We start from the raw sequence: 26895 nt of genomic DNA, 5'->3' as shown, positions 1-26895 counted from the left end.
TTATTATCTATTATAAACACTAGGGATAAAACTTTGTATCTCTCAACCCTTGTTGCACATTTTTATCTGCTGGATATTTACAAGCCAAGCAGCTTTTTAAAAAATTTCCATGTTTCTATAACTCGTAGTAACATTCTTCTGTTCCCTAGGGCTCATAACTTTTTATGATTTTGTTTCATGTAGTAATCAAGGTCTATCATTTTTAAATTCTTTTTAAAGATTTCATTTATTTTTAGAGAGAGGGGAAGGGAGTGAGAAACATCGATATGAGAGAGAAAACATTGATAGGTCGCTTCTTGTACCTGCTGCAACCCGGGAACAAACCCCCAACCCAGGCATTTGCCTTGACCAGGGATCCAACGGCGACACTTTGCTTTGCAGGACAGCTCCCAATCAAATGAGCCATACTTGGTCAAGGCTGTCTTTTCTTTATTTGTAATATGACTCAAATATTTCCTTTTTTCCTTTCCACCATCGAAAAGTTAGGTTAAGTCCTTAAAGCCTTAACCTTAAACTGTTGTAATATTGTCGTTCCCAATTTGTCACCTCTAAAGTACATTCCAATACCACTGCTGAGTAAATCTTTCTGAAACCACTTTATTATTACTGCAGTAATCAGAAACCTTTACAAGTCGTGCTATCTTTAGTTAAGGCTTAGGATTCAAACCTCTTAGACTGGCATTTAAGACCCTGTAATTTGTCCTTACCTTTCTTTCAGTCTTTTTTATTTTTTTCCTACTTACACTCTTCAGCTAAACTGATGTACTCATTGTGCAGGAATCATATCTAGTACTTTTGACTTACCCACATTCCCATCCTTTCAACAAAAATGTTGTCTCAATTTTCCTTTTCTGAGGCAAGTATTACCCACGCTTTAAAGTCACCCCAGAACTCAAATCCTCTTTGGTTACATTTCCTTATCACTTGATTGTCTATTACCTTTTGTACTTCCCTAGTACTTTTTATTTTTCAGTTGTCCCATAATGCCTTGGTTATGTGTGTGCGTGTCTGTGTGCTTTTAATTTCTGTACACTTATTTCCCTTATTAAATTGCAAGCTCCTGGTGGTAAGTCTCATGCCTTACACTTGTTTATATTTCCATGGTCTTTAGCTTAGAAGTAATTAATTAATTAATTAATTAATTAATTATATGGTAGATAGGCAGCAATTGGTGGTCATTCCCTATATTTGTGGTTGTTACTATAAACACTATTTTGTAAAACTGTCATGTTAGGGAAATTATAGGAACTTTTGAGATCTGCCTTTTGAGGTCATGGCTTCTGTATCTGCCATGAAAGCCTAGGCAGGGTTGTAAATCACATGAAGTCCTGGCAGTGTGACTTGGTGATACTACATACATGATTCACTGATTTGCTGAGGCCCTTCTGCATATTTTCTGAATGTATTGTTATCTGTCCATCAGTCTTCCTTTCTACAAGTCTTGTTCCCAATCTGTCTCATGCTCATTGAAGCTTCTAGTCTCTTAATCATTTGGCTATATGTGTAGTAAATATGGGAGATAACATGTTTCACCCTCTATCAGTTTAAACATTCAGCCTAGGCCAGCAGTTTATCCCCTCTGCTTAAACTGCTCTCCCTTCCACTCAGGACCACCCTGGTGGATTTAGGTCTGAAAGGGAATTAGGCTACATTGGTCTCTACTTACTCAAGGGCAACTTTCCCAAACTAAAGTCTGAGCCGGAGTGGCAGGGATTAGCCCAGGGGATTGTATTAGGTCATAACAAACAACTCTTAAAGCATTCTGGAATTTTTTATCTGTCTAAACTTCCTTAGGACTTTTCTCTAAGCAAACAAAGCACGTACATAATTCCTGCCTAAATAGTGGAGAGCAGATCTCTAGAGGTGCCTGTGTATTTGTTTATCTTTATTCACTTCTTCCTGAAAATGACTTGAGGTAGCATATAAAGATCAGAACAGTTTTTCAAGATAATATAAGAACTGGGAAGGCAGAGAAAATGAGGATAAAAGGAAAAAGATTAAACCAAGAGTAAGTTTAGTGTTCCAGGATGCCACACTGTCCCATGCTCTGTTAGAATTACGGACCACAATTGCTCTGAGCTTTCTAGCGGCCATCAGAAATAGGGAATTTAAAAACCGTATGCGTGAACTGCAGTGTCCATATTTTAGGAAAGGGAAAGAAAGAAATACTACTTGTTCAGGATAAGAACAGTTATTAAGTATGGAGGCCTGCAAAAAATTTCTCGTCTGTTTCCATAGAGAGGACTCAATGAGGTTGTGAAACTCCCTTTACTTCTCTGCAATAAATATAGTAATGTGATTTATTATGAAAAGTGTTTAACATTTTCCAATGGTCTAGTCCATTCCAAGGATAATATTTAAAGTATCTCGACTAGAGGAGTGAGTGGATTAAATAAAGAATATATTTTCCTTTTAAAGTAAAACAAAAACATATTTTTATTTTAGTTTTGGGGTTAAAAAAGTTATGTACACATTTAATAAGCCACTAAATTCTACAGTGTTTGACGAGAAAAATAAACAGTTGCACCCCTAACCCTGTTTCTCTTTCTCCTGAGTGAACTTGCTTTTAGTTTATTATTTTGGTGTTCCCTCAGTATCTAAATATGTTTGTATGCATTTGGCTTTTTATTGTTTGCATTGGGGATGGACTTTTTTTTTATGCTAACAGGGTTTAGTAGTTCTTACTCACCCTGCTTCCACAGTACCTACACACGCTTTCCATATGCAACTCCTTCCCCATTCTCCTGATGTAATTTAATTTTAACTTTGGTTAAATCAGCATTCAATGTTTACATTTTTATGACTATAAATGGTATTAGAGCTGAGATGTGTTACTTATTCTCAACATCTTTGTATTTCCTAGGGTTAATAACTTTTTTTGTTACTTAGATTTTTTTCTGTACTTACCGGTGTTAAACTGTGACTTAATGCCATTTATTTACATTTCCTCTCAAGATAGTTATTCCTATCAATATCGTCTTCATGAACAAAATTCTCCTAGAGCCCCCAACTTGCTCTTGTATGAATCACTTGCCCTAGAGTATCTCCTTTCACCTTTATTAGATCTGTTTCTTCTGTGTCTCTCTCTTCTTGGTTTGTGCCATCATTTAGCTCCCTAAGAGAAGATAAGTGCAGGGTAAATTTATTGAAAATGTCTTTTGATCTCTCATATGTGATTGATCGTTTGGCTGGGTATAGAATTCTAGGCTGAAAATAATTTCCCTTCAAAATTGCGAAGACATTGGTCTATTGCCTTTAAGCTTACATGTGGTTCAGAAGTCTCAAGCTATTGATTCCTGATCCTTTGCGCGTGAGCTGTTTCTCTCTCCCTCTCTTTCTGTCATCATACACACACCTCTCATTTCTCATTTCTCTGGAAATATATAGAATCTTTTAATCTGTATTCTGAACTATCATGATAATGTACTTTGGTTTCAATCTGTTTTCATTCATCATTCTGTGTAGTCCTTTGAATCTAAGAATTCATACTAATGAAATTCGGGAAATCTTTTGATTTATGTCTTACCTACCCCACCCTCAGTCCTTTTCTGGTTGTTGGTTTTTTTTCTTCTGAAAATCCTATTATTTAGATGTAGGACCTTATGGATTAGCTCTATAATTTTCTTACCTTTTCTGTTTTTGCTATATTTGGGAAGATTTTCTCACCATCATCTTTTGAACCCCTGGAGAAGTTTCATTTTGCCATCATGTTTCTAATTTCTAAGGCTTTCTTTTTCCCCCATGTCTCTGGATGTATGTTCATACGTCTCCAAGAGTAGTGCTAATAGTTTTGTTCTTTGAAACTTTCTCATAGTAAGCTTTTCTTTACAATTTTTATTTCCACTGTAATGAATCTAATTTCCAGTATTATCTTAAATATTATAGTATATTACATTTGCCCCCGATAATCTCCTTCAAATACTCTCCTAGTTTCTTTTCCTCTCTGACTTAATTTTAGCCATTCTTCAGGTGAGGGTTAATCCTTGGTTTACTGTTTATGTTTATGGGTAGGGTGTTAGAAACTTGTGGACGGTAATTAGCAACTCCAGGTTCAATTGTGAGGTGATCATGCTGAGCTTTTTGTGGTTAGTCCCTATGTTGGTGTCTTTAGTTCCTCTTGGGCCAGTCACATTTTCTAGAGAAGACTTCTCAATGCCTGTGTGATGGAAGGTAAAGGCATGTATGCCAACACTCTCCAAGCTGAGCAGGGGAAAGACTTAAAGCATTCAGAAAGAATACATTCATTTGATCACCCTTGTTTTAGAGCAGTGCCCTTACATTTAGCTGTGCCTGGTGTTCCATAGTCCAGAGATACTTCTTTTACCTTCTCCAAAGAATAAAACTTAGTTGTTTGTCAGGGTAACAGAAAGAGTGGAGCTGAGGAGGGTACCTAGGGATGCAGTTCTTTCTTTAGCAGCTTTCATCTGATTCTCCTAATTTCAGCCACCACCTCCCTATCCCCATCACCATCTTCTCCAGGGGTACCTGGTGCTGTTAATTCCAGAGCCTTTTGAAGATTGTGCAGAGTAAGTTCTGTTGGTCATTGGCTCTCCCTACTGCCAGCTTAAGATTTGGCCTTCCCAGATCTGTTAAGTCATTTACCACTAATGCATCTGCTTTTCAGCTTCCAGAATTAATTTTGTTGCTTCTGACCCCTCTCTTGTTCTTTCTGTTCTTGTGTTTTATGCTTTAGAAAAATAATGCCTCTATTGTAACTTTAGTGATGTTTCTGGAATAAGTGACACAGATGTGTGTTCATGGCCACCTCTTTGCCCAGATGTCCCGCCATTTTATTCTTACTACCAAGCTTTTAATGAGTACTGGGGATAAAGAGTTTGAAGATATACCTGAAATGCAGATAGGCAGTTTTGCTAATTAAAGTCAAGTGTATCATCACCATCATTATTAACTTTATGTGTATAACACATTCTTTTTTTTTCTCATAATATTATGAGCAGTACTCTAACTCTCTTCATTTTATAGGAGGGAATTTAAGCCTTGGAGGGTGTGAGAACATGCATAGAGTCATACAGCCTGTCTGGGCAGGATAACTGATTGCAAAGCCTAAGTGCTCATAGTCACTGGGCCTGGGCATCATCACCACCTTCTTCATATCATAGTCACGAGCTGAGCTAAAGTAAAGGTTGACTTCCATGTACGAAAGTTTAGAAGCCTAACCAGGTCACATGGCTAAATAGAATACCAGTCTGTGTTTACATGTTTTGTTCTAGGAATTTACCACACACAAAGAAGCTGCCGGTCCCTTATGTCTGTCCCATGTGAGTTGTAGACTGAGAGTCAATTTAGGACCTTGGGAGTGGGGGGCAGGGGTAGAAGTTGCAGGAATGGGCAGGTGCTGCAGCCTCGATGGCAGTTCCGTGGGATGATTCCCACCAGCCTGGCTGCATGTATTTCAACATTTTAGAGATTCATGCTCCAGTGATACGTCAGTGGACTGTAAGGTGCTCGTATTCTCTGGTGGTTGGTATCTGACTGACTTAGTAGGGAGCTGCTGATGACTTATGGCCGGGTGAGTGAGACGTAATGAATCACCCTTTTACTTTCCCTTTGGTTAAAGCTGAAGGAATTGAAGAATCTGCAGCAGCAGTACTTACAGATGAACCAGGAAATCACTGAGTTACGTCCGCTGAAGGCTCAACTTCAGGAGTATCAAGACAAGACAAAAACATTTCAGATTGTGCAAGAAGAGCTCAGACAGGAAAACCTCTCCTGGCAGCATGAGCTGCATCAGCTCAGGTATGAAAATCGGTGCTTTTTGACCCTTTTCTTTTAGTTTTCTTTTTTTCTTTTTAACTTTTTTAATGAAATAATTATATATGATGTTGCAAAAATGGTACAGAGAGTTCTCATGTACCCGGCCACCGGTTCCCTCTAATGATCACATCTTACTGTATTTAACTCTAATACAGTATCTAAACCAGAAAATTGACATTGGTATGATTCAAACACCTGATTCGTATTTTACCAATTTTACATTTATTCAGTTATGTGTGTGTGTAGTTCTCTGCAGTTTTACTATGTGTGCAGAGTCAGGCAACCACCACCAGAACTCCGATACACACCTGTTTCGTCAGCACAAATACGGCTCTCGTGCCACTAGTTTATAGTCACACTCTTCCTCCTTCCTCCTCTCCACCCTCTCATCCCTAATCTCTGGCAATCATTAATCTGTTCTTTGTCTCTATAATTTTGTTATTCTGAGAATATTTTGTAAGTGGAATCATAAAGTATGTATGTAACCTTTTGAAATTAGCTTTTTTCATGCATCATAATGCCCTTAAGACCCATCAGCTGTATTGTCCATAGCAGTAGTTCGTTCTTTCTTTGACAGTTGGGTTTCATGTTGTGAAAGTGTTGCTTTTAACCATTTACCTGTTGAAGGATATGAGTATATTTTCTAATGTTTAGCTATTAAAAACAACCCTGTATAGCTATAAGCTATGGAGTAATCAAAAAACTCACAACAAACAAAAGCCCTGGACCAGATGCCTTCACAGGTGAATTTTACCAAACATTCCAAGAAGAACTAACACATCTTCTTCTCATAAAATTCAGGAGGAGGGAAGGCTCCCAAACCCATTTTATGAGGCCAGCATTATCCTAATTCCAAAAACAGATAAAGACACCACAAAGAAAGAAAATTATAGGCCAATATCCCTGATGAACATATTTGCTAAAATCATCAACAAAATTTTAGCAACCCCAATACAGCAATGCATGACAAAGATCACACACCATGATCAAGTGGGATTTATTCCAGAAATGCAAAGTTGGTACAACATTCACAAATCAGTAAATGTGATTTGCCACATAAACAAAGTGAAGGATAAAAACCACATGATCATATCAATAGATGGAGAAAAAGCTTTTGATAAAATCCAGCACCCATTTATGATAAACACTTTCCGCAAAATGGCAAGAGAGGGAACATTCCCAAACATAATAAAGGCCATATATGACAAACCCACTGCCAGCATCATACTCAGCAGACAGAAACTACAAGCATTCCCCTTAAGATCAGGAACAAAACAGGAATGCCTGCTTTTACCTCTCTTATTCAACATGGGACTGGAAGTTCTAGTCACAGCAGTCAGACAAGAAGAAGAAATAGAAGGCATCCAAATTGGAAAGGAAGAAGTAAAACTGTCTTTAGTTGCAGATGACATGAAACTGTACTTAGAGAACTCCAAGGTTCCACCAAGAAACCACTACAACTGATAAATGAATTCAGCAAAAGCAGGATACAAAGTTAATATCCAGAAATCAGTTGCATTTTTATATGCCCATGACACACTAACAGAAAGGGAAATTAAGAAAACAATCCCATTCACAATTGCTTCAAAAAGAATAAATACCTAGGAACAAACCTAACCAAAGATGTAAAAGACCCGTACACAGAAAATTACAAGACACTAAAGGAAATTGAAGAAGATACAAATAAATGAAAGCACATACCACAGTCATAGATAGGAAGAATTAACATCATTAAAATGTCCACACTACCCAAAGCAATCTATAGATTCAGTGCAATTCTAACAAGATTCCAATGACATATTTCACAGAACTAGAACAAATATCTCAAAAATTTATACAGAAACGCAAAAGGCCCCGGATAGCAAAAGCAATCTTGCGAACAAAGTTGGAGGAATCACACTACCTAATATCAAAATATAGTATAAGGCCATAGTAATCAAACAGCATGGTACTGGCATAGGAAGACACTCAAATCAGTGGAACAGAATAGAGAGCCCAGAAATAAACCCACACCTTTATAGTCAATTAATATTGATAGCAGAAGCAAGCACATACAGTGGGCTAAAGATAGTTCATTCAATAAATGGTAACAGGAAAATTGGACAGATACATACAGAAAAATGAAACTAGACCACCTTCTTACATCACACAAGAATAAATCCAAATGGGTCAAAGACTTAAGTATTAGACCCAAAACCATAAAAATCATAGAAGAAAATATAGGCAGCAAAATCTCAGATATTGCTCATATAATTTTGTCTTTTTACTAGAGAGCACAGTATATTTGTCATAAGTTAGCTCACATTCTCCTGGGAGGGAACACAAGGAGGGGAAGCCCTCAGGTGGCCCAGAACAGAATCACAGGTTCTGAGAACAAAATCTCAGGCTGTTCTTGGGACAGCGCTCACCTTGGTGTGGGAGGAGCTGGTGTCACTGCCTTCTTAGTGGCTGCGACAGCTGAGCTCTCTGCTGGCTTGCCTACACCGGTGCCTTATGTGAGGACATGATGACCGAGGGCAGCATGACTTCCTGGTGGCTGTCACGAGTGCAGTCGTAGTTGCTGGAGAGCTTGTGGCTTTGGCCCACAGGGAGTTTGGGAGGAGGCTGAGTTCGCTTGGTGATCTGGTAATGCAGCTGCAGCCTCGCCTGCAGGCCCAGTTCTGTAACTTCTGAATGAGCCGGGTAGTGGACGCCATCTTCCATCTCCTACTTGTAGAATTTTTTATTGGATATATCTCCCCAGCCAAAGGAAACAAAAGAACAAATAAATGGGACTATATCAAACTAAAAAGTTTTTGCACTGCAAAGGAAAATGTCAACAAAATAAAAAGACAACTCACAGAATGGGTGAACATATTTGCTGATACATCTGATATGGGGTTAATATCCAAAATTTATAAAGAACTTCCAAAACTCAACACCAATAAAACAACCCAATAAAAACTGGGAAGCCCTGGCTATTTTGGCTCAGTGGATTGTCAGCCTACGAACTGAAAGGTCACTGGTTCGATTCCTGGTCAGGGCATATGCCTGAGTTGCGGGCCAGGTCCCCAGTTGGGAGCTGGTTGCAGGAGGCAACCAGTAGATGTTTTCCCCCACACATCAGTGTTTCTCTCCCTCTCTTCCTCCTTACTGTCCTTATAAAAATAAATTGGAAAGGAAAAATAAATTGGAATAAAATATTTTTTTAAGAAATGGGTAAAGGACATGAGTAGACACTTATCCAGAGAGAACATACAGATGGCCAATAGACATGTGAAAAGATGCTCAATGTCACTAATCATCAGAGAAATGCAAATTAAAACCACAAAGAGTTACTACCTCACATTTGTCGGAATGGCCATCATCAATAAATCAACAAATGTGCTGGCGAGGATGTGGAGAAAGGGGTACCCTTTTGCATTGTTGGTGGGAATGCAGACTGGTGCAGCCACTGTGGAAAGCAGTGTGGAGATACCTCAAAAAGTTAAAAAGGATCTGCCTTTTCATCCAGAGATCCCACTTCTGGGAATATATCCGAAGGAACTCAAAAACACTAATTTGAAAGAACACAAGCATCCCTATGTTCATTGCAGCATTATTTAGTCACCAAGATATGGAAGCAGCCCCGGTGTCCATCAGTAGACGGGTGGATAAAACAACTGTGGAACATTTACACAATGGAATTCTACTGGGCTGTAAAAAAGAAGAAAACTTTACCCTCTTCAACAATATGGATGGACCTGGAGAATATTAGTGCTAAGTAAAATAAGCCAGTCAGAGAAAGACAAATACCATATGACTTCAGTCATATGTGGAATCTAGTGAACAAACTGAACTAACAGGCAAAACAGACAGACTCATCTATGGATGGAGAGAAGATGGCAGCCAGTGGGGGTAACAGTATGGTGATTACTGCGGGGAGGGGGATATAAGGGGACTAAAAGTTAATGTGAAAAAGTAAAATAAAGATTAAACTTTGAAAAAATGCTAGTTTGTATGGTAAGTATAATGTTTAGTGTTTTTAAAAGCTGTAAAACTATATTTGAGAATGTACTATTTTATATTCCTACCAGCAATATAGGAGTGATGCAGCTTCAATATCAAATGCTATAGTCTTGTCAGCATTTGCTGTTGATAGGTATGTAAATGTGGTTTTAATGTGCCAAATGGCTAATGTTGAACATCTTTTAATGTGCTTATTTGACAGTTATTTGTCCTTTTTAATGCAATGTTTATTAATGTGTCTTGTCCAATTTTTATATTTAGGTTGTTAATTTTTTACTGTGCAGTTTTGAGAGATCTTTACATATTGTAGACATAAGTTTTTTTTTTTTTTTAACATTTTTATTGTTGTTCAAGTAGTTTTCTGCTTTCTTCCCCCACCCCTCCCCACCACCCCAGCCCTCCCCACCTCCTTCCCCTGTTTCCACCCCACATTTGTTATTGTCTGTGTGTCCTTTATAATTGTTCCTGCAAACCCTCCACCCTTTTCCCCCATTATCCTCTCCCCTCTGGTCACTGTCAACCTGTTCTCAATTTCAGTGTCTTTGGTTATATTTTGCTTGCTTGTTTTGTCGATTAGGTTCCTGTTAAAGGTGAGACCATATGGTATTTGTCTTTCAACGCCTGGCTTATTTCACTTAGCATAATGCTCTCCAAATCCATCCAAGCTGTCAAAAAGGGTAGAAGCTCCTTGTTTCTCTGTGCTGCATAGAATTCCTTTGTGTAAATGTACCATAGTTTTTTGATTCATTCATTTCCTGATGGGCACTTAGGTTGCTTCCAGCACTTGGCTATTGTAAATTGTGCTGCTATGAACATGGGGGTGCACAGGTTCTTTTGGATTGGCGTTTCAGGGTTCTTAGGGTATAATCCCAGCAGCGGAATTGCTGGGTCAAAGGGCAGTTCCATTTTTAGTTTTCTGAGGAAATTCCATACTGTTTGCCACAATGACTGCACCAGTCTGTGTTCCCACCAACAGTGCACTAGGGTTCCCTTTTCTCCGCATCCTCTCCAACACTTGTTGCTTTGTTTGTGTTGGCCACTCTGACTGGTGTGAGGTGGTATGTCATTGTGGTTTTAATTTGCATCTCTCTGATGGCTAGTGATGCTGAGCATCTTTCATATGTCTCTGGACCCTCTATACGTCCTCCTTGGAGAAGTGTCTGTTCAAATCCTTTGCCCATTTTTTAATTGGGTTGCTTGTCTTCTTAGAGTGGAGTCATGTGAGTTCTTTATATATTTTGGAGATCAAACCCTTGTCTGAGGTATCATTGGCAAATAGGTTTTCCCATATAGTTGGTTCTCTTTTCATTTTAAAGCTGTTTTCTTTAGCTTTGCAGAAGCTTTTTAATTTGATGAGATCTCATTTGTTCTTTCCTTTATGCCCTTGCTCTGGGGACATATCAGTGAAAATATTGCTGGGTGGGTTATCTGAGATTTCCTGCCGATGTTCTCCTCTAGGACTTTAATGGTTTCATGCTTATATTTAAATCTTTTATCCACCTGGAATTTATTTTTGTGTATGATATAAGTTGGTGCTCGACTTTCTTTTTTTTTTTTTTGCATGTTTCTGTCCAGCTCTCCCAACACCATTTGTTGAAGAAGCTACTTTTACTCCATTTTATGCTGCTGCCCCCTTTGTCGAATATTAATTGACTGTAAAGATTTGGGTTTATTTCTGGGCTCTCTGTTCTGTTCCATCGGTCCATGTGTGCAGACACAAGTTCTTTGTCAGACGTGTGCTTTGCAAATATTTTTTCCAGTCTGCAGCTTACCATTTTATCCTTCTCAACAAGGTCTTTTTAATTTTTATGATCACAGTTTATTGATCAGTAATTTCTATTGTTCTCGCAAGTTTCCTGCATCTTTCATCTATCATCTCCATTCTGCTGTTGAGTCCATTGCATTTGCTTTTTATTTTGCATGTGGTATCTTTCAGTTCTAAAGTTTCCCTTCAGTTCTTTATATGTTCTATTTCTTTGCTGAGGCTTTCTCTATTTTTATTTCCATTGTGTTAGTAATTGCTTGTTGGAATATTTCTATAATGACTGCTTTAAAATCTTTGTCATGTAAGTTCCACATTTGTGTCATCTCATTGTTGTAATTTGATGATTTTTTTTTTTGTCATTCAAGTTTTGATTTCCTTGGTCTTAGAATGTGATATCCTTGGTTCTTATTATGATTTCAGTTGTATCCTGAACATTTTGAAAATTATGTTGTAAGACTCAAAGTCTTATTTAAGTCTTCTGCTTTGGTGGACTCCCACTAATACCACACCAGCAGGGGAAGAGGAACACTTCCACTTTGCTGCCAGAAGGGGGGTGAGTCAGTGGGTGTCCCACTCAGCCTCCATTGCCCTAGAGCAGGGGTGTCAAACTCATTTTCACCGGGGGCCACATCAACCTTGGGGTTGCCTTCAAAGGGCTGAAATAATTTTAGGACTGTATAAATATAACTACTCCTTAACTGTTAAGGAGTTGAAATTACATTTGGCCCTTTGAAGGCAACCATGAGGCTGATGTGGCCCCCGGTGAAAATGAGTTTGACACCCCTGCCCTAGAGAGAGGAGAGGTGCCCTGATATTGCCAGAAGAGTTGGAAGTCCTGGCTCCCGACTTGTACTCCACTGACTGAGCAGTTAGTGGAGAGGGTTGCCTCATTACTGCTCCTTTAGAGTAGGAATGTAAGCTTCACACATGGCCTCTGTTGATAGTACTATGGGGTGTGGAGAAGCTCACCTCATTATTACTGGACAATAGTAAAAGTCCAGGTTCCCCACTCAGTCTCCACTGACACTGCCGAAGGGGGGTTGAGGAGGGTCACCTTGTTACCACTGGGTAGTGCCAAAGTCCAAACTTCCTCTTGACCTCTTTTGTTACTGCCTCTGCAGGGACAGGGAGGAGCGCTTCATTACCTTGTCATGTTTGGAGATGGATATCCAGGTCTCCCTTGTTTTCTCCACTGACACCGCAGTGGGAGTAGGGTTGGTCAGAGAGAGGCACCTCTTCACCACTGAGTGGGGTGACAGTCCAGAGTGTATATTTGGCCCAGCAGGGAGGGTGAAGTGCATCTGGAGGGTAAGGTTACTTCTGGGCGAGGATGTAATTCTCGCTTGTCCACTAGGATTCTGTTCATGGGAATGGGAAGGTACTATGGGTTTTCCATGGTGTTCACCTGGAGCAGAGTAGTTATTGTCATTATTTCTGTCTCACTAGGCTGCCTCTTCCTGGTCCATTGACAACAGGGCAAACTTTTCTAGTCACTTGGTGTTTCTAGATTGTAGGATCTTCACCATCTAGTTACATGGAATTTAAAACAAGACAAAACAAAAAACAGTGAATTTACTGCCAGGTCATCCCTCAAGTATGAAGGTCCCTAGCTGGTCCACCTTCTCTTTATCTTTCTAAGTCGTCTGATGTTTGTTTTTACGTATAATTTCTAGGGTTTCTTAAAAATCTATACTCAGTGGGAGGAATAAGGAGAAATGCATCTACAATGCCTCATCTGGGTCCAGAAACCCAACCCTTTTTCTTTTAAAGAAAGAGATGAATAACCATGCTGTAGGGCACTATCAGGGCAGAAAAAGTTAAGATAGGAACTGTGATTCTGGTTGGTTTTTTAATTCAGTATTTAAGCAAGTTTGATTGAAAGAGAAAAGGTAAAGAATAATCAATTAACAGTATATAAAAACAGGCCCTATTGTCATAACCTCATTGTTGGGACTTTATTACTGTTTAGCTTAAGATGGCACATGCCGCCTTATTAAAATAAACCCAGAGCTTTCAAGATTTGGTACTAAAAGGAGAGTCGCCATGTTAGAGAGGGCTGTTGATGAAGCGGCACCTGCTTTGGCTCGGTAGCTGCCGCAGGACAACTACAGGCCAGTGAATAGGGAAACTACGAAGTGGGGTCTAGACTCCTACACAGCTCACAAAGGGCAGCCAGGATGATAGAGATCAACACATTAAAATAACTATTGTAACAGCCAGGAGAGAGCTCTTCGTATAAATAAATAAAAGATGTGTTCCCTCACAAATGCTAGGTGCACATACACTTTTCTGACATGATATTTCAAAATAAACCTTAGAGAGGAAAGAGTTTTTAGATTTTATTGATTTAAATTTTATGGAGTAAAGATTTTTATATTTAACATCATTCTGGACTTTCTTGTAAGTGAACACATGTCCGACTCACTCTGTAAGGTTGGCAGCTTCCTCTAGAGTACAAGAACACACTTGTTCTTAGTCAGAAGATGATGATTGCAGAGAAGATAAAATCTGTGAATTTTTGCTGCCTGGGAATACAAATTTCTTCTATTTCTTTCCGAAATTGAACCTCAAGAGAAGAGAGAAGTTGCTGCTTTTCAACCTCAGCCTCCCGCACCCCCTTAGGGAATAGCTGCCCCAGTTTATTCTGTTAGAATCTCAGTTTATCATAAAGCTCTCAGGCTCTGTGTCTTTCTTCAGATACACATGAATGAATGCTGACCACTGAATTCAGGGCCCTCCAAAGATGGTTGGGACCACATCAGAGCATCACTTTGAAATCTGTATTATATCCCTATCATCCAGAATTACAAAAACATTAAGTGTCTACTTACCAGTGTAAACCTAAGAAGAGCTGCAAAGCTTTAAAGACTTGTTTTCTCTAGCCACGTGTTCCTCTTTAAATTTCCTCAAAGGGTATTCCTAAAGGATACTTTTTTTTTTATGAAGTTGATCTTTGAGGAAGAGAAAATGAGGGAGAAAGAACAATTTCTCATCTATAGATTCTTTTCCCCCTCATTTTCTTCCTTTCTCTTAGCCTTTCTCTCTTTACCTTCTACTTTGAGCAGATTTGAAGAAGAGTAAAATTATATATTAAGTGAATATGAATAAATTTGGAGAAGGAAAGGAAGACAGTTTATTTTACTTCACTGTTGGAAGGAAAAAGAATATGAGAACAAAAGAGTGTGTTCACTGACTTCAGGACTAGCTTCTTTAGCGAATATCTTCAAGACTCCCTGTCTTTTGCTTTTGAAATACTTGGCAGAAATTAGCTTTTTAATCATGAAAGAGCTGAAACATCTTGTTCAAGATTCTGTTGGCCTTGGGGTTGGCTTATCAGGAGAGTCTGGATTTACACCATAGCCTTTCCCTTCCACTTGTGGTTACTGTTTTGCTTAGTCTGCTCTGGTTCCTGTGCTTGCTGACTTAAGGGGCAAGCATGGTATAGCCCTTTTTATGACTGAGTTGTATCAGGTAATCAGGTTTGTTCCTTAATCCCTGTTCTCCATTGAGGGTCTCTTTCCACACTATAACCACTTGTCCATCCTTCTAAAAAAAAATGGCACCTTGAAGCTTTTTATAGAAGATTGTGATCTTACGCATTCTTACTCTTCTATGCCTTCTTGCTAATTCTGACTCACTTTTAAAAGACAAATATCAAAGAAAGTGTTTTTAGAAAATTCCTTTTGCATTTTTTTTTTTTTACAGAAAACAAAGATTTATGTTCCCACAGAGCAAAAGTACCTTTTGTATATAGTGGCTTTGTAATAAAAATTTATTTTAGTTTTAAAGTTTTAGCTCTGCCTTCTTGAAAAAATTTTCACTATAATCCAAGTTACCTTTTAGCCAAGCAGGATTACTTCATAATAAGTATGTATCAAATTGAATATCACCTAATTTAAAAAGAGAAAGATAAATCAGATGCAATTCAAACAAAACCTTCTATTATTGGAAAAAATAGAGATGTTGGTACTATAGAAAATGAAGAGATACTATAGAAATTTGCTTACAATCCGACTGGGTTTTTTCAGGTGTAGTGTAGAGAGAAGTAGAACTAAAGAGTATGACAGAGGCGTCTTTGCTGGCACTAAAGAACATTAGCTGGGGTCAAACTCCTTCTTGGTCAAATTCAGGGAATAAATAAATAGAAATATCAGCAGCTGATGTTTATTTAGTGATTATGAAGTGCCAGGCTCTGTGTTCAGTTTGTGACATGTAGTATCTCATTTAATTCCCACAATAATCCTAAGGAATAGTTTATTCCTATTTTACCATTAAGGCTCAGACAGATGAATTTTTACATAGTCTCATGACGAATGAATGATAGAGCCAGCATTTCAACCCAGGTCCATCAGACTCTACAGATGTATTTTCATAGCCATCATGTTATATGCGTCATGGATGGCACTGTCTTTCTGAACAATTACAGTGGCTTCCCACTGCTTACAGAGTTAGCTTTCTTTAGCATGCTATTCAGTACCTTACATGATCTGACCTCATCTTCACTTCCTACCTATTTTACTCACATACACTCCCCTACAACAATTTCAAAATTCACTGTACATACTTATTTTTGTGCCTTTCACTCAGTTTGTTCCCTGAACGTGGAATGCTTTTCCCATGGAAACCTGACTCATTGTTCAGGGTTCAGACCAAATGCCTGCTTTTCTGTGAAATCTTCCCCAGTCGTTCCAGTTGAATTTTTTTTTGCACTTTTAAAGTAGACTTTTTATTGACATACGACATACATGTAAAGGAGTGCACAAATCTTAAGTGTATAGATATAAATCGAACACTTTCAATAATGAGCCCACATCAGAAAACATTATTTGTCAATTACACTTCACTAAATTGAAAACAACGAAGAAGATACAGTACTTCCAGTCAAGGTGGTGGCATAGGTAAACATGGTACTTGCCTCCTCCCAAAACCACATCAAAATTACAACTGACCTACAGAACAACCATCATTCAGAACTGCCTGAAATCAAGCTGAATGGAAGCCCTCCAATTACAGAATTAAAGAAGAAACTACATCAAGACTGCTAGGAGGGGCAGAGACATGGAATGGGCTCACTGGTCCCACACTCACATGTGGCAGATAAAAATCAGGGGGGATATCTTGGCTGCAAAGTCCCCCCTGAGGAAGAAGGGGACCTAGTCCCATCCCAGGCCCCCCAGCCCAGGGTTCCAGTGCCGGGAAAGGAATTCTCCATAACTTCTGGCTGTAAAAACCAGCAGGAATTCAGGTTGAGGGAAGTGGAGGGCCCCTGAAGTCCCAGGCAGTTCCTCTTAAAGGGCCTGCGTACGGACTGACTTGGACTCATTACCTCTGGGTTTCAGCAGTGGGGCAGCAGCTTGAAGGGCACCGGAGACATAACGAGGACAAACTGAATTGTCGGCATCAGGGCAAGAGCTGGAGAGACAGCTTTCTCCCAGACAGGAGTGCTGAGAGAGCCCTGGCTGGTGTGGCTTGGTGGATTGAGTGCCAGCCTGCGAACCACAGGGTAGCCGTTTCGATTCCCAGTCTGGGGCACGTGCCTGGGTTGCAGGCCAGGTCCCCAGTGAGGGAGTATGTGAGAGGCAACCACACATTGATGTTTTTCTCCCTCCCTTCCCCTCTCTCTAAAAATAAATAAAATCTTTTCTTTTTTAAAGTGCTGGCAGAGGCTGTTGTCCCTTTGATGAGCCCTCCCCCCACAGACCCAGCAGGCTGGTGCCATATCTGAGATTCCACGAACCATGCTATCACTGTTTGTCTGAGCCTGGTGATTCCCTACGCCCCAACTCCACCTAAATTTTGGGTCCACCCAAGCTGTTTCCCGTGGCTTTTCCATATGAATGGCTTGTCTTGGCTCATGCTTCAGATTTTCCTGAATTCTCTCAAGCAGCATCTGGCTTCAGTATGCCCTGTATCTCTTGCTAAGAGGTCCCAGGCCTGGTACTAGCAGAAGCAGGCCTTGGATCACAGCTTGGCCTCACCTGGGCACCTCTAAGCCCAGCACAAGTAGCAGCCATCTGTAGATCGCCTTGTAGCTTATGCCAGGTTGCCCTGGACAAAACACAGGTGGTGGCTGACCTTGGCCTGTACCTCCCAGGAGGCCCCAGGGCCAGCACACCCAGTGGACAGCTTCAGACCACATTGAAGCACCACCCCCCAACCTCCTCCACAAGTGACACACTCAAAGGGTAGACTCAGTGGGCACTAGAACCCTGCTGAAGTAAGTCCTGCTCTGTGGGGTGAGCCCCTGCACAGCTGATCCTTTATGTTGGTTGAAGGTCAGTGGTAGGAGGTCACAGCCAGTTCTTGATTGTCATCAGCCTGGTAAACCCCTGCCACTGATGTGACAACATCAGTCAAAACTCAACTACAAGAAGAGGGTGTACAGTCCACACAGGGGACACACTTCAGGTACTCATCTTGGGGGATACGGCAGGCTGTGCCACTGGACCCTACAGGATACTACATCAGGCCACTCTACTAAGCCTGGGAGACATAGCAGCTCTACCTAATACCTAGAAACAAACAGGGAAGCTGCTAAAATGAGGAGACAAAAACATGGCACAAATAAAAGAACAGGAGAGATCTCCAGAAAAAGAACAAAATAAAATAGAGGCAAGGAAACTATTAGATACACAGGTCAAAACACTGGTTATAAGGATGCTTAATGATCTTAGAACCTCAACAGCATAGAAAAGGACCAGTCAGTGATGAAGGATACACTAATTGAAGAATAATCTACGAGGAATCAATACTAGAGGGGATAAGCTGAGAATGAAATCACCAATTTGGAATATAAGAAAGCAAAAACACCCAATCAGAACAAATAGAAAAAAGAATCTAAACGAGAGGATAGCGTAAGGAGCGTCCGGGACAATTTCAAATGTACCAACATTTGCATCTCGGGTGTGCCAGAAGAAGAAGAGAGAGCAAAAAAATTAAAAATCAATTGAAAAAATAATGACACAAAACTTTCCTAACTTGGTGAAGGAACTAGACATACAAGTCTAGGAAGTACAAAGAAGCCCAAATAAGATGAACCAAAAGAGTTTCACATCAAGACACATTGTAATTAAAAGGCAAAAGGTTAAAGATGGTGACAGTGAATCTAAAAAGCAGTTAGTTACCTACAAGGGAGCTCCCTTAAGACTATCAGCTGATTTCTCAAAAGAAACTTTGCAGGCCAGAAGGGATGGACAAGGAATATTCAAAGTGATGAAAAGCAAGGACGTACAACCCAGATTATTCTACCTACAAAGCTATCATTTATTGTAGAATCGAAGGACAGATAAAGAGCTTTCCAAACTAGAAAAACTAAAGGAGTTCATCACCACCATACCAGTATCATATATGTTAAAGGGTCTTCTTAAAGATTTTTTATAAAAGCCATTCTGACTGATACAAGTAATAATATATCATTGTGTTCTGATTTGCATTTTCCTGATTATTAGTGATGTTGAAATTCTTGTTTTGGTTTTGCTCCATCATTATGCTGCACAATTCTATTTTAAATTTTGCTCTGATTTCATTATTTACTACATCTCTACAGCCCATGATACTGTTTTGGATATAGAATTATTCATCTTTGTTTCACTAGTATATTTTTGCCTGTGGTTATTTCATGTTTTTCTAGGATGGAAAAGAATTCCTGGGAAATTCATGAAAGAAGAATGAAGGAGCAGTACCTTATGGCTATTACAGATAAAGATCAGCAGATTAGTCACCTGCAGAATCTAATGAGGGAATTTAGATCTCCCTCCCAGGCTGAAACCCTCAAAGTACAATACCAAAGACAGGTGAGTAATTTCAATGCCAGTTGCTACTCAGAGGCAATCATTACCCAGGAAGTACCAGCTTCCTGCAAGCTAAGTGCAGACCACTTAGGATTTCCAGTGAGGTGGACAGAGTTCTGGAGAGAAGGAATTTAGCATGAACAATCTTAGGGGGAAATTTCAGCAGTGTTTGTATCCTGGCAGGCATCCCCAGAGACGTCAGCTTCCCTAAATGGGTCACAAAACCTAGTGTATGAGACAGAACTTCTTAGGACTCAGCTCAATGACAGCCTAAAGGAAATTCACCAAAAGGAGTTAAGAATTCAGCAACTGAACAGCAAGGTAAGACTTTCCTGCTAGACTGGAATTCAGTTTCTTGTTTCCATGACTGGAAGCAAGAAGGTAAGTAGAAGCTGATTAAACCTAGTCTCCAGCTGTGGCATATCCTGGGTACAGAAGTTCTGCCTTTCTCAGAGCCCGAGTTGCTCACCCCTGGGCTAGACATGGTCACATTTTCTTTCCCTCGCCTTTGGAGAGTCCATGGGAAATAATTGGAAAAATCCATTCAGTAAGAGTAAAAAAGCTAATTCCTTTAGGAAGCCTTCATCCCCAGCATCATCTCCCCATCTTTATCACTTGTTAGTAATATTGAGGTCACTCCCCACAAAAACTCCAAGTTCCTCTATACTTCCCACCAGTGTGCCATAGGGAAGAGTCTCAGGAAGGCAGAGGGAGGCTTTTCACATGTGATTAGACAGTAGGAGGCCCGTTTGTAGGCCTCCTTACTATGTGTCTGATGCTCGGGAACTGGAGGACAGCTTGCTTTTTCCCATACCCCAGCCTTGCCACTCCAGACACTCTAGGGAAGGATGCTGGAGTAGATGGGACCTTTTTCTATAGGGAAGGGCCACTTTGCCATCTGGGCCCTAGAACAAAGGCAAAGACAAGATTAAAGAAAATTCTTTTTAGGTGCCTTCTCATGTTTCTGTCCTCCCCTCCCCCACCCTGTTATGAATCATACTCTTGTTGCTCTTTGATTATTCAAATATTCTCTAGTGGCACCTCCCCTGGTTCTGCCTTCTTCAGAGGAAGTCAGCTGGGTGGTTTTTATGTTGCAACTAGAGGGGATTTAAGAGATCATTTAGACTCTGGAGTCTAAAGATTGGCTTTGAGGAGAGCTGTGAGTGTCCAAGAATTATGCATATGGTGCGTGCATGGGAATGCACGTGTGTGTGGAAGAAGTCACCACTCCATCAAGGAGTCTGCTGTGATCCCAAAATGAAACGAGCAGTGGGCTGTTGCACAGATGAGGAAACTAAGTCTTAGAAGTATCAAATACCTTGCCTGAGGTGTTAGCGGGGAGGTGGTCTGAAATAACGATGATAATGTGTATGGAAAGCACAGTGCCTGGCTTATGTAGAAGGTACTTTTTAAATGTTGTTAAATTCATCTGTTTGACACCGAAGCATCTGATACTGATAACACTGTTAACTTTGGCATAGAAATTTACATTTAAAAAAAATGTTGACCCAATGAATTGGTAAAATTGCAGACTCTTTGTTAGGGAAATTGTCTGGGAGTTTTTAGAGGGGCTCCAGAGAAGCTCCTACCCAGTTCCCCTACCAGCTAGCCAGTTGTTTTCAGAAAGTTCTGCCCTTCATAGCTCTGTAACATTTCTTTTTTCCATAAACTAGATCCCATCTCAGCCCTGTTATATTTGCTCTCCTAAACATTAGATTGTGACTCTCTCTGGGCATTTATCTTTCTAAGACAGTATTTTAAACTGCAATTCAGTACTATTAGTAGATAATGAAATCATTTTAGCAGATAGCAAAAATTTTAACGTAAATGTTTCACTGAGGTAAAAAACAGGAAAGCATTCAAATCATAAATAGTATGGCTTGTTTCCATGAAGTGAAGACACCTGTGTAATCAGCACCCAGCTCAAGAATTAGAACATACCGACCCAGAAGTCCCTTTTGTCCTCTTTTATTTTTCCAGAATATGTTTGGGATCTATTGACTTCTATTTTTTATTATATTTTATTGATTATGCTATTACGGTTTTCCTAATTTTCCCCCCTTTGACCCCATCTACCCGTTATCCCCCTTCCCTCCGGCAATTCTCCCCACTCAGTTCATGTCCATGGGTTGTGCATGTAAGTCATTTGGCTTCTCCATGTCCTATGCTGTTCTTAACTCCCCTCTGACCATTTGTTCCTACCAATTATGCTTCTTTATCCCTGCACCATTACCCCATTCTACCCCTTCCCCCACCCGCTCCCAGCTGATAACCGTCCAAATGATGTCCGTATCTATGATCCTGTCCCTGTTCTGGTTTGTTTTTTCTTTCTTTTTCTTTTCTACATTCAGTTGTTGATAGTTGTGAATTTGTTGCCTTTTTGTTCATGGTTTTGATCTTTTTCTTAAATAAGTCCCTTTAACATTTCCTGTAATAATGGCTTCATGGTGATGAACTCCTTTAACTTTACCTTGTCTGGGAAGCACTTTATCTGCTCTTCTATTCCAAATGATAGCTTTGCTGTATAGAGTAACCTAGGTTGTAGGTCCTTGCCTTCCATCACCTTGAATACTTCTTGCCAGTCCCTTGTTGTTCGCAAGGTTCCTTTTGAGAAATCTGCCGATAGTCTTATGGGAACTCCTTTATAGGTACTTCTCTTATTTTCTCTTGGTGCTTTTAAGATTCTCTCTTTGTCTTTAACCTTTGGCATCTGTGTCTTGGTGTGTTCCTCTTTGGGTCCAACTTCTTTGGGACTCTCTGGGCTTCCTGGACTTGTATGTCTTATTTCCTTCACTAAATTAGGGAAGTTTTCTTTCATTATTTTTTCAAGTAAGTTTTCACTTTTCGTGCTCTTCCTCTTCTCCTTCTGACATCCCTATGATTCAGATTTTGGCATGTTTAGAGATGTCCCAGAGGTTCCTAAGCCTTTCCTCTTTTTTGAAAATTTTTGTTTCTTCTTTTTGTACTGGTTGAATGCTTATTTCTTCCTTATGTTCCAAATCGTCAGTTTGAATCTTATCTTCCTTCCCTGCTCTGTTGTTTTCCTGTAGATTTTTCTTTATTTCACCTAGTGGAACCTTCATTTCTTCCTTTAATTTTTTTGCCATACTCAGTGAATTTTCTGAGCATCCTGATCACCAGTGTTTTGAACTCTGCATCTGATAGGTTGTCTGTCTCTGTTTCGCTTAGTTCTTTTTCTAGAGTTTTGCTTTATTCCTTCATTTGGGCCATATTTCTTTGTCTCCTCAATCTGGCAGCCACCCTGTGTTTGTTTCTGTGTATTATGTAGAACTGCTTTTAGTTTCTGTCTCACTAGTGGGACCTGCCTCAAGGTACCTATAAATTGTGTGGGGTGGAGCATTAGGTAACTGCCAGTGCAGGGCATCCGCTCTGTTGCTTTGTGGCTGTGTGGGAAGGGCTTGGAGTGGGTCAGTACCGCCACAAGGCTTCTGAAGGTTTGCCCAGTGCTCACCCCATTTTCAGTCACTTTACCCCTTTCCTGTGTGTAACCGGTGCTCTTCCAGCTGTTGCCCTGGTAAGGAATCCTGGAGTGGGTGGTTTGTGTATGTTTTAAGACCATGCCGGCCCTTTAAGTGGCAAAAATCTGGCAGCTTCTTCTACTGCCCCAACCGCCACTCGTTTTTATAGCCAGAGGTAATGGGGATCTATCTTCCTGGTGCTGGACCCCTGGGCTTTGCAGCCAAGGCCTGGGATCGCTTGCTCCGAAGGTATCTCTCCTGTCCATTTGGCAGTCCCTGCTGCCTCCAGCACTGCCTTTCTGCACCACCCCACCTCTACACTCGTCCCTGCGAGTCCGCTCCTATCTGCGAGTCTACCCATCTGGATGAATGTGTCTTCTTTAAATCCTTGATTGTTGGACTACCATACAGCTCGATTTCCTGATGGTTCTGGGTGTTAATAGTTTTGAGATCTGGTTGTAATTCTCTCTATGGTTGCAAGAGGAGGTGAAGCGTGTCTGCCTACGCCTCCACCTTGACCAGAAGTCCCTGTGTCCTCTTCTATACCCCTGCAGAAGTACGTGCAGCTGGAATCATGCCGTCTTTTCCGTGTTGCTTCACTTATTTTGTAATATCCATGTTGTTGTGCATAGTATGATTTTTCTACTCTTAGGTTGTTTAGTATTGTATTGTAGGCATATACCATAGTTATCCTATTCTTCTGTTAAAGAATTTTTGGGTTTTTCCATTTCAGGGCTATTACAAACAGTACAAATGGTGTTTTTTATAAAATAAAGGAGATTGAAAATATCTATGTTATGTAATAAAGAGTATATCTCTTTTGAGAAACTTTAGTTTCAATTATTTATGGACTGGTTTCTGTGTCATACCAAAGTTATGTTTTCTTTAACCGCTTGTTTGAGATATAGTTCACACACCACTTAAAGTATGAGAAACATTGCCTTAGGTCACCGTCATTTTGGGTGAGAAAGAGTTCTTTAGGACCAAGCTATAAGAAAGGTATCTCCATCCCTCGCATCATTCGTTCATTTTTTTCATCAAGCAAATAACTGTTACTCGCCTTCTGTGAGCCTGGCCATATGCAGTTACTGAGGGTACACATAGCCCCTCATGGGGCTTACTTTCCGGTGAGCTTTGAGTCTCACTCCAGGTGGGTCCTACATGACTAGAGGATTGCTTCTGGGGCTCTAGGTAGGGGTTGCAGCGGACGGGCTATCAGAGTAGAAAGGCACCACTGCAAGCCATTGCCCTGATTCTGTGCATGGGTGCTCAGGCTTGACATGTATTCGTACCGGCACGGTTGAATGTTTGTATGTGATGCGAACTTGCGAACACGAGAGGAGTGGTTACTGGTGTCATGTAGCCTAGATTGCTCCCTTCTACCCTAGACGCTAACCTCCAGTTTTACAAGTATAGACATGGTAAAATACAGTTGCTTATGAGCTACAGCAGAAACCAGCAAATTTTTCCTTACAAACCCAGAAAGTAAATGTTCTAGGTTTGTAGGCCATCCCATCTCTGTTACAACTGTTCAGCTCTGCAGTTGTAGGACAAAAGCAGCCACAGACGATGCATAGACAAATGGGGTGGTTATGTTCCAATAAAACCTCATTCACAACGGGCAGTAGGCCCTGAATTGTAGTTTGCCAGCCCCTAAATTACAAGGACCTATATCTATCCTAGAGATAAAAATATAAACATTATAGAAGTGGTTTACATGAGGGTAGCTTATTATAAGTAATTAGACTTCTCCAATGAGTTTTACAAGTCTATCCTTTCTCCTCTAGATATGCCAAAGAAAAGAATTGTAGGGTTTTTTCCAACTCTGAGGAATTTTGTTTCTGTTTGTGGTTCATTTTTTTCTTGTTTTTGTTTTTGTTTGTTTGTCTGTGTTTGGTATGGTCTGTTTGCTATGGCCAGGAACATTAACTCTCTCCTACATTAGGAGAGGATCGTGTTCCTCCCTGTCTCAGAACCCAGTAGGTGCCATTGTACCACACCACCTCTGTCTTCAGATTCGTGCGTCCTTTCCTTTACTAACTGCCGCATTCCCTAACAAAAACCCATGACCTGCCTACTGTCCCTTGCTGAGCTCTCAGTTGGGCGCCTTCAGGTAGTAGACAGAGCTCTGGACTTGAACTCAAGAACGTGCTTGAGTCCCGGCCTGCCGCATAACATCAGGCAGGTCACTACCCGTTTCTTTTTCTGTTTGTCGTTTATAAACGGGGACAGGAATTCTCCCTCTGTCTCTCTCAAATAAGGTAATACCTTTGACAGTGGTTTGTCAACTAAACACTGCTCTTCAGAGTTAACTTTGTCCTGTTTTTCATTATGGCCATGCAGATATTTTGGTTATACCATGTGGATTTGTTGTTCTAATTTTTCCTGTGCATCAGATGTCCTTACTGATCATAATAGGATCTTTAGAAAAGTGTTATCTTTTTTTCTCTGAACATTGATTCAGCTTTTTTATTCAAACATTAACCCAAAATACTTACAAAAAAGGAATACTCAGGAAAAGATTGAACATCAGCCAGGTACACCAGTTGCCTTTCAGACAGTGTATAGTCCTACAGTAGGTACTTCAGAGAGACATTTCTGTGGTTATTAATGTATCTGGATGTTAATTATAACTAAACTTAAAACTTGACGCCTGTAAATGAAGAATTAGAATTAGAATTCCAAAGGACTGAATTCAAATCAATAGGTAGAAGCTCCAAAGAGTAAGTTTTCGTCCAGTATTAAAAATAGTTTTCTGTTTCTGACATGAGAGAAGTGGCTTGGGTTGCGTTGTCAGCTAGTGAGCACCCCCGACACTGGACGTGTTCAAGGAAGACTGAATAACTGCCTGCCTGCTGCTCACGTAGCAGAGGAGAGTCCTGCTTAGAGTGACCGAAATGTTTATACCTGTGAGTCTCTATTCCCAATGTAGTTTCTTACATGTACATTAGCATATTAGGATTTACTGTTTCCTCCTTCTACCACGTATTATAATTTTCTACTCTACGTTCTTGGTAAATTATAGCTCTCTACAGCATTGAAGAATCTTCCCAGATATAGTCCTGTATGAATTTGTAGATGACATCTCTGTCTCTAGCCATCTCGAACTCTGGGCTTTATAGCCATTTGTTAGTAACTTCATCTCGGACCCAAACTACTGCCATCCCCTTACATACTTAGTAAATCGAAAAGCAAGTAGAGCCTGGGCTGGTGTGGCTCAGTGGATTGAGTGCTGGCCTGCAAACCAAAGGGTCGCCACTTCCAATTCCCAGTCAGGACACATGCCTGGGTTGTAGGCCAGGTCCCCAGTTAGGGACGTGTGAGAGAGAACCAATTGATATATCTCTCACACATTGGTGGTTCTCTCCCTCTCTTTCTCCCTCCCTTTCCCGCTCTCTAAACATAAATTTTTTTAAAAAGCAAGTGGAAAACAGTGATGATTGAGGGCTTCCACTTCCCTTTTTTTTCATTTTCATTAAATGTACTGGGCACTGTAAACCAAGTTTCTTGCTACTTCCCCCTAATTGTTTTTCTTTCTTGGTCAAAAAATTCTGAGTTTTCTCACTTTGATGGAACGCACGGTGCCATTGTTGCTATTATTGAAATAAAGGCCTTGCTTTAAGAAAATTAAGTCCTTAAACCTCAGGGCAGGTAGCATAAGTACTCTTTACAGTGAAGTAGACCTGTGGGGCGGTGCTTATCCTGTTCTCTGTTCCAGTTTTCTCAGCTACTTGAAGAGAAAAATACCCTTTCAATTCAGCTGTGTGGTACCAGTCAGAGTCTTCGTGAAAATCAGCAGCACTACAGTGACCTTTTTAATCACTGTGCCATCTTGGAGAAGCAGGTTCAGGAGCTGCAGGCGGTGAGTAAGAAGTTGAGAGGCTGGGAAATTGTTGTGGAACTGATTGTGGATGAGAAAGAGTAAGTGAGCAGCACTGAAGAGGCTGACGTGTTCAGGCTGAGGAGTAACTAGGTGTGATGGGAGGTGGGAGAAAGGAGAGAGAAGGGACTTAATTAAAATGAGAATAAGGTCTGGGAAAAATTAAAGAAGGGATTAGAAGAAAAAAGATCAGTTAGGTGGTAGGAGAGGAATCAAAAA

At 40.3% G+C, this 26895-nt stretch overlaps 1 protein-coding gene across 6 annotated transcripts in view; it reads left to right on the top strand.

The window, feature by feature from the left end:
• Window positions 1–26895, top strand: part of GOLGB1 (golgin B1) — an 87468-nt gene that overhangs the window by 56048 nt on the left and 4525 nt on the right. For 5 of the 6 annotated variants that reach the window (XM_024578014.4, XM_024578019.3, XM_024578016.3 and 2 more), the window contains 4 exons: window positions 5579–5757; window positions 19158–19320; window positions 19501–19638; window positions 26515–26658. In XM_024578014.4, the coding sequence (XP_024433782.2) occupies window positions 5579–5757; window positions 19158–19320; window positions 19501–19638; window positions 26515–26658 (624 nt within the window). The remainder of the gene's footprint in view (window positions 1–5578; window positions 5758–19157; window positions 19321–19500; window positions 19639–26514; window positions 26659–26895) is intronic. The other variant, XM_024578017.3, reaches the window with a different exon arrangement.

Source organism: Desmodus rotundus, chromosome 2 (genome assembly GCF_022682495.2).
Source record: "Desmodus rotundus isolate HL8 chromosome 2, HLdesRot8A.1, whole genome shotgun sequence".
NCBI classification, from domain to species: domain Eukaryota; kingdom Metazoa; phylum Chordata; class Mammalia; order Chiroptera; family Phyllostomidae; genus Desmodus; species Desmodus rotundus.
The sequence above is the reverse complement of the archived record's forward strand: the minus strand, read 5'-3'. Positions and strand labels throughout refer to the sequence as shown.